This window comes from Papaver somniferum, chromosome 2, assembly GCF_003573695.1.
Source record: "Papaver somniferum cultivar HN1 chromosome 2, ASM357369v1, whole genome shotgun sequence".
Taxonomy (NCBI): domain Eukaryota; kingdom Viridiplantae; phylum Streptophyta; class Magnoliopsida; order Ranunculales; family Papaveraceae; genus Papaver; species Papaver somniferum.
In genome coordinates, this window is record NC_039359.1 from 62,672,832 (window position 1) to 62,681,455 (window position 8,624).

Below are 8,624 nucleotides of genomic sequence, written 5' to 3' on the forward strand. Positions count from 1 at the left end.
AAAGATGACGATATTGGATGGATATGTGAAGACTGGTCGTTGGCAAATAGAGATGAAATTATAGGTCTAGGAACTGACAACAGACCCAGTAGTGACTGAGAAGTACTGGATTGTGTAGTGTCAAATGAACCACCCTGAACCGTGCAAAATGGAAGCACCGGATTGATATTAGAACGAGTAGACAAGAACGGTGGTAAAGAAACATATAAAGGTGACGGAAGAGTTACCTGAGAAGTACTCGATGCTGGTGAAGGTTGTGATGCGGATGCAAAGGGAATGGTAGTCTCATCCAAAAAAACATGAAGACTTACGTATATGCGACCCTATTAATATGAAGGCATTCGTAACCTTTGTAAGATGGATTATATCCAATAAAAATACAAGGAGAAGAAATTGGCTCCATTTTGTGAGACCTATACGGACGTAGGTGAGGATAACATAGACAACCAAGTACACGAAGAGAGGTGTAGTCCGGTGGGAGACCAAAAAGAGCTTCATATGGAGAGGAATTATTAATGGAAGTCGAAGAAACCCGTGTCATGTCCAAGTGGGGGTTATACATTATGGTTAAGGGCAGCCATTGTGGGCTAGGTTATAGGAAAGGGCGATGGGTGCTAATTGTAGTAGCTACTGTCTCGTGTGTATGGATCGTGCTGTTCACGAGGTTTGTAAGAGTTGTGTCGGGGCATATAAGAGTAGCCTTGTTAACTGAAACTTATCTTCTTCCCTGAATCTCTCTGTTACTCTTTCTCTACAATGTCTTCTTATTACTATCCCCCTAATTCGCCTATTCTTCATCTAACCCTCAAATCCCTTCTATCTATTCCCAATTATCCAAATCCATAGAGATGAAAGTTGTTCCTGATAATCCAACTTGTAGTGAGTTCACTACAACTGGTATCAAAGCGGTTGATTCTCCGACTGCTACGATGGCCACTGCAACAACTAAAGCTTCACAAGTAGAAGCGAAAATTCAAGAATTAACCACTAAGGTTGATATCTTAGAACAAGATAAATATTAAGCCAGACAAGCATTATACATTGTATTATTTTATTTGAGAATGAAGTCTGTACGTCTAATCTGGGATAGGAATTCACCAGATCATGATTTTAATCTTCTACAAATTGAAACTCTCATTTCCATCGCTGAGAAGAAGTTGGAATCACTACAAGAGGTTGGGGATATGTAAACTACGGAGATGTAGGATGAGATTGTCATAGAAGAAGTGATAATTGATTCAAGTTCAGCTCGTAATTTCACTCAACGATCTTCAAATCCACCAGTATCAGATGAAGTTTTAGGTTCTTCTTCAACCATAGATTATTCTAACAGATTTGTTGAAACGGAGTCGAAGGTGCTCGAGGAAAAAATTGATGGTGATTTGAAATCAATTCCACTTGATTGTAGTTCAACAGACGATTTATCTCAAAATTCTTCCACTCTTACAGCAACAGATGAGAGTAAAATTCGATCTAAACTCAAATTTGATTTCTCTAATGTTGATGGATCTATAGATTCAATTCAGGATTATAAGGAAAAGATAGGAGGGTAAACCATTCAATTATGGTAATGAACTTTGTATTGATGTTGTGGGTTTTCAAGTTGAAAGGGTTATAAATTGTGAGGTCAAGGATTTCAACTCGTTGAATGAGTTCAGTGGAAATGCTTCTACTTCTCTAGCAATGGAGGAAGGTAATTACAGACCTAAACCGAAGTCTGGTTCCTCTAATGTTGTTATTCTTTTCGAGAATGCTGATTATATGAGCAAATTTAGTAAAATGTTTTCACTCCCATTTATAGAGATGTATTATGAAAAGTTAAATATTCATAGGGTCTTATTCATTATCGACAACAAGATGTGTAGTGGAATATGTTTTTGCTGCAGCTTTGAATTAGCTCGAACCTTATTTGATAGAGGAAAGTGGTTTCAATTAATCAGTATGTATTCTCATTACCATAACAGTAGTTCTCATTCAAGTTTTGTTATACTTATTCTTGGCTTGTTTGTTCTGAATTGGTTGATTTTCATGCCTAGACGCAATGCGAAATTTTTTCATCAGTTGATTGTTGAATTGGGATACCAAATGGATTTGTCAATTGAGTATTCGAATATGTTTTTGTTTGCTAAGAATAGTGACAGATGTGATACTCGCAATGTAATTGAGGAAATGGTACAACAATTTATTATTCTCGGGACTAGAATGAGACTGCAAATGACAAGCCAGAGTGGGTTTGGCTGTTCACATGAGATGTTGGATCCGTGGATGGGCATAGATAGTAGTTTTTCTACTCAAATGGAAAAAGTTCGCAGAGATTTTTCTCTTCTGCAATTGAAGTGTGTATTTCTTGCTAAAATGCCTAAAAGTGTAACTTGGAGCTTGAGTTGCAGTGTGGATTATTTTCTCTTACAAATTAAAAGGGGTATGGTGAGTCCCATGTTAATAATAGATGAAGGTCTCTTCATTGTCAAGAATTTTGCTCGATGGATATATGATTGTGGCAGGGTGTTAAGTTTTATTACAAGGCTGAAAATGTCACAAAGAAATAATATAATTGAGAATACTTACACAACTATGTGGTTGCGGGTGGTTGCAATGGAGAGGACGAATGAATTATTTTATACAAGACTACTGCAGGAACATATCCTCTGGACTAAATTGATTCGACATGAGTTACATAATGCTACAGGAGACATAGTTGGTGAACTATGGGAGGTACTACTTTTAACCTTGCTCCTTTTCGATTTAAGAGATACAAAAAATGTTTGTGCATACATTTTGATTTTCATTGCTTTACTGGGGTTACCTAGATCTAATGTCTTTGGTATTTATGGGAATGAGAACCACTTACTATTACAACGTAAGAGTGGTAGGTTTGTGAAGAAGGGAGTTGTGGGAGAACACATTTTTTGTTATTATTGTTGTACAGTCTTCAATCTCAGGACTGAATTGGTACATCCACATGCATTCAATATTTCGGCTATCTTCTCTCATAGTTTTTGCCAGATGCACCCTTGTATTTCTGTGCATCACATGTTGCAGTTGTGGCCTGATGATAATGTTTGTTTTTATCGATTATCTACCCAATTGCTTTAAGTATTGAATTCAGATGGTTCCTTTATGGAGTTCAGTGTTTTTATTCCTGTGGAGAGTCACATTCGTTGAAGATATTTTAGACTTTTAGGTACAACTTTATTTGTGCTCAGTCTTTTGCTTGCTCTTGGTTCTACCAAGTTGGAGTTCCTGGCAAAGATAAGTGGAATACAGATCTTGCTTGTGACATGTCATATTCCAACTGTATTGTTGTGGGTAGGGTACTTGAGGTGGAAATTATGATTGATCGTCTCAACTGATTTACGGAGTGTGGAAAGTGTTTTTTGGATTGATTTGAGTTTTATCTCAGTTGTGTTTCTTGATACAACAAGGTACTATGGAACAAATCTGTTCAACGAAACTGAAATCGATACAGAAGGTTGTAACTTTGGCACTGCAGTTGGAGTTTCTCGTGTATGGGTTTCGAATATTTCAGCCTTTTGGGGTTTGTGTTACCCTCCAAGAAAGGAAAGTAGGGTGCTCAATCTTAACCAACTTCTTAATCGACAACTACACCGCTCTGCTGCAACGGGGGACAGAAAAGTACAGATGCAAGTTTCATATTCCACCTGGAGCGGTTGGCATTTGTTTCGATGTGCACAAAATCTTACTTCCAACCAACTCCATAAACTTCTGAAGGTCATCACTACGAAGATCAACATACCAGCACAAAGGAGTGAAGTTCTGTATTGGATGTTACATTTTTTCGACTTCGTTCTTATCACCAGGATCATTATGTCCAAAAGCAGGAACCTTGCTGGAATATTACAGAGGGGTCAAGCTGGAGATAAGAGACTTGAGCTACCTTTCAGTAATGAAGCAAGTATGCTCATGGGGGTTAACACAACCAATTATTATACCATTTCTGATGTTGATTGTGGCTATGATGGAACCGTGACCAAGCTGGAATCCTGCAGTTCACTTGATAAAGATCAAATTTGTGACTTTTCCTTGAAGTCTGTCAGGGTAAGAATCACAATTATTACTGGTTTTGAGAGGCAGTTGCAACAATGGTGTCTCTTACCTAGCCGATCTCAATTCTCAGGACAAGGATGATTTGAAGGGGTGAGTATTTTTCATGTCCCAGTGGGGGTTATACATTATGGTTAAGGGCAGCCATTATGGGCTAGGTTATAGGAAAGGGCGCTGGGTGCTAATTGAAGTAGTAGCTACTGTCTCGTGTGTGTGGCTCGTGATGTGCACGAGGTTTGTAAGAGTTGTGTCGGGGGATATGAGGGTAGCCTTGTTGTATTGAAAAGAGTAGCTAATGAATAATGTGAAACTTATCTTCTTCCATGAATCTCTCTGTTACTCCTTCTCTACAATGTCTTCTTATTACTATCCCCCTAATTCGTCTATTTCTTCATCTAACCCTCTAATCCCTTCTATTTATTCCCAATTATCCAAATCCATAGAGATAAAAGTTGTTCCTAATAATCCAACTTGTAGTGAGTTCACTACAACCCGATTGATTAAGTAACAAGCAGCGTAAACAGAATGATACGAATATGAAGATGGTACAGAATCCATATTTAGGATTGTAAGAACAATTTCACGAATATGACGATGGCGACGTTCAACCAAACCATTTTGTTCAGAAGTATGTGGGCATAAAATTCGATGGAAAATCCCAAGTTTTTGAAGATGCGGAGTAAGTTTACGATACTCAACAGCATTATCATATTGAAATATTTTGATCTTTCGATTAAAAAGATTTTCAACATGCTTTTGGAACAAAAAAAAATATAGAAAAGACATCAGATTTCTGAGACATAGGAAACATCCAAGTAAAATAACTAAACTCATTAATAAATATGATATAATATCTGTAGCCCTCATTAGATAAAATATGAGAAGGTCCCCATATATCCGAGACAATTAAATCTAATGGACGCGAATAAGTAGTTGTACTGGACTTGAAAGGCAACTTATGACTTCTATGCTCATGACAAGATTAACAAAAACTAATAGTTTGGCTTGAAACTGGAAGAGAGAATTGAGAAACAACTTTGCGAACTGTACGCATCATTGGATGTCCCATTCTAGAGTGTCAGGCTTGTAAACTAGCGCGTTATCCTATGCAAACTTTAAGAGATTTAGACGAATTATCAAGTTGATAAAGACCACCCTTCCTACTGCCGCAAAGAAGAACCTTCCCTGTATATCGATCCTTCATAAGATAAAAATTTGGATGATATTCAAACAAAACATTATTGTCAGTGGTAAGACGAGAAATAGATAAGAGATTGTGGGAGATTTGCGGGGCAAAAAGAACATTACGAAGCTGTAACTTACGGTTGGGAGTTCCTAAAATAGATGAACCAACATTAGAAATTGGGATAAAAGATCCATTACCCATCTGAATTTTATCAGGACCAGTGAACTCAGATGAAAATTGAAGACGAGAAAGATTGTTAGTAATATGATCTGCGGCACCACTATCTGGAGTCCATGGAGGGGAGGAAAGCAAACTAGCACATTGTTTGTTTGCAGCTGACTCATCTGGATCTGACTCACTAAGGTCTGACTCAGAAAATATGTTTGTTTAGTGAGTCAGATCTGACTCAACTGAATGAATTTTATGGGACAGAAAATACCCTTAAACACATTTTATACCATTAGCATTCACCACTATCAACTTATTCAATAGACTCTTTAACTATCTTTCTTTTCATGTGATCAAACATATCAGATATCACAAAACAATAAATTCTAAAGTAAATTTCAAATTTAAAATCCTAAAAGTATAAAAAACTTCTTATCCTCCAAAAAAGTAAACAGGTACTCCAGATTCTTTGGTGCTGGGCCCTCTCGAATCCTTCCTGAAATGACGTAGTGAGAACCATGACATGGACATAAAAAACCACCAAAATCCCCAGCCATTAGGCAAAGAGATGCAACCAAGATGGGTATAGACACCAACAATTACCCATTCTGGGTTCTTGAATCTAACTTCATCGTCTTATGGATCACACAGGGTGCGTTGGTCGACAGACTCGACACTACTGGCAAGTTTTATATCATCCTCAGCGCGGCGTCTGATGAAAACTTCTCTCTCATGCCACTTGACAGTCACAATAGAGCCAGGCTTAATGCTTGACAGGTAAACTTCGAGAGAGGCCAGGTCCAAGACATCTTTACTCGCATATATGCTCAAAACAAACTTGGGACTAACATACGAATCAGGGAAGAGAAACCAGGGTCAAGACATCCTTACTCGCAGACGGACTCACCACAAAGTACCCGAAGAGTTGCTAGGATTTGCTCCTCCATCCCAATTATATATATTTGTTGGGAAATAGAATCCGAAACAACCCTGGCACAATTAACAAACCTATTAGTCCAAACAAAAACTTGGCATATAATGTTATAACCATTATCATTTATATATGTAACTTAATTGATAGTTTATATGAAACGGTACCACAGGAAAATAAAAAAATACAGGATACATGTTATATAATTCCAGATTAAAGTTAAGAAATTATTCGAAAAACTAACGAGCTACAAAAACATAATCAATACCTGTTAGTTATAATAATAGGTCTTCAAGACCAGTTGGCGGTAAGGGCGAAGGAAGTTGACTGACCTACTCTACAACCCATGTTCATCATCAAATCATCTCTTTAATACGTATTTATTTTTTCCGGGGTGCCTTTACACCACTTGTCTACTTGACTCAGGATAGAACTACTGATTATATTTCAAATAAAATTCAGGCTAGATACACTCCATTTTGAAACAGTTAACACTCAGGTTAGCTAACACCATATTCAGAACTCATCTAATAGTACAACTGACATATAGTAATCTTTTTTTTTCTTTTAAATTGCAAACTAAATTCCAAACAAAACAGAAACAGTGTCTTATCTTGTCTAATTCAATAAATAACCCTTTAAATTATGGGGTGTTCCTAGAATTTATGTTATTTGCTTTTTCATTGTCTTTTTTCGCCATAGAGAACTAGCATAAAGTAAAACAAATACAAGATATAGGTAATTTGAAACATAAGAGAGAGTGCTAGCTACTGCGAATTACCATACAAAGTAATTTACAACTAAGCATGATCTATATGCATTCATATATGGTTTTAAAAATGAAGATAGAAGCGAAATACATACAAGAGAGAGTGCTAGCTATTTCTCCAGTATTAGTACAACTAAACCATACATTTTATTTGGTTTGATCATCCGGGGAAATCATTTACATAAATCAGGAAGCATAGTTCAGTGAATCTTATAGAGAGTGAGAGTGAGTGCTCTTAATAACTTATAAAAATTAAGATGTACGACCCGAATCATTCAAAGGAAAACGAGCAAGATGTACCAGAAAGTTATTTTTCACATCATGGTAGTATAGTTTTACCGCACCCTCCGATCAACAATATATTTTAAGTCTATGTTACATAAAGCATACCATAAGAGGGACAAGGCTTAATTGTTACATAACCGCTATGATCTTTACAGATGCATATATGGTAAATTTTTATACAGGATTTGGTGGTTGTCAGAGCGCTAGTAATACTTCCGTAGGTGCACATATTCTTTACGACTGTAAAAAGGCTTTAGTAGTGGGGCACTGGGGCTCCTACCTTTACTGGCGTAATTTTATGTTGTAGTCAGTAAAATATATATTTGATTAATGGAGTTTCCAAATCCTTTTTAAACATTTCATCAAGCCCCTTATGTGCAATTACATATATAGATTAATATATTTAAATTAGGAAAATTTGATGAATCAATTGATTAATTCCAGTAAAACCAATAAAAACAAATGTGGGTCTAATCAAATTTACAACGCTGCAAAGGTATAATAGCTAATGCTACAACATCTACTAGTTCTATCACAAGATGTAATTATAACCTAAACGCTAACGGTTGATTTCACAACAAAGAAAACCCTAGAATCTTATTACAATAAAAACCAAGCAGTAAGAAAACTCATGCAAATTTATCAAATATATATAAAAGAAATTATACTTACAATTGATGAAACAAAAATCCTCAATGAAACCTTTCTTTTTTATCAAACCAAAATCGCCAAAAGTGCTGTAGTAAAATAAAGAAGACCAGCTGAAAAATACGAACCGACCAAATTAAAGAGATGAAGGAGATACGATGAAAGAGGTGGAGGATATCTAGGGTTTTAGTTTCTCCACTTTGCCGTCGATGATGTCGATGTGAAAGAAAAGAAGGAATGAAAGTTTTTTTCAAGGGATGGAGGGTTATTACAGTAATTAGCCGTGACTGAGAGGCCGGGGCCAGCGACTCACGGGCGTTTCTATGCCTGACTCAATACTGTCCGAGTCAGGGGTTACCTCTGAGTCAGATTGCGAGTCAGGGGCTGCCAAAAAATGAAAACAAACGGTCTGACTGCTGATTTGGAACGAGTCAGGGGTTGACTCAGACTCAGACGCCGAGTCAGCTGCAAACAAACAAGGTGTAGGTCCCTGAGAAGCATATGCACGAGGTACATATGAAGGTGGTTGTCGTCGAGGTAGACGAAAACTCCTATCAAAGCGATTCCAACAG

At 37.0% G+C, this 8,624-nt stretch overlaps 1 protein-coding gene across 1 annotated transcript; it reads left to right on the forward strand.

Moving 5' to 3' along the window:
- Positions 1-741: 741 nt before the first annotated feature.
- Positions 742-4,413, forward strand: LOC113347835. Its single transcript, XM_026591514.1, has 2 exons — positions 742-1,939; positions 2,136-4,413. The coding sequence occupies exon 2, from the start codon at positions 2,170-2,172 to the stop codon at positions 3,094-3,096; it is 927 nt and encodes a 308-aa protein (XP_026447299.1). The 5' UTR covers positions 742-1,939; positions 2,136-2,169; the 3' UTR covers positions 3,097-4,413.
- The last annotated feature ends 4,211 nt before the right edge of the window (positions 4,414-8,624 follow it).

What these genes read in the sequence shown, in the direction of transcription:
- LOC113347835 (XM_026591514.1), top strand. Translation starts at nt 2,170, where the DNA reads ATGGTACAACAATTTATTATTCTCGGGACTAGAATGAGACTGCAAATG.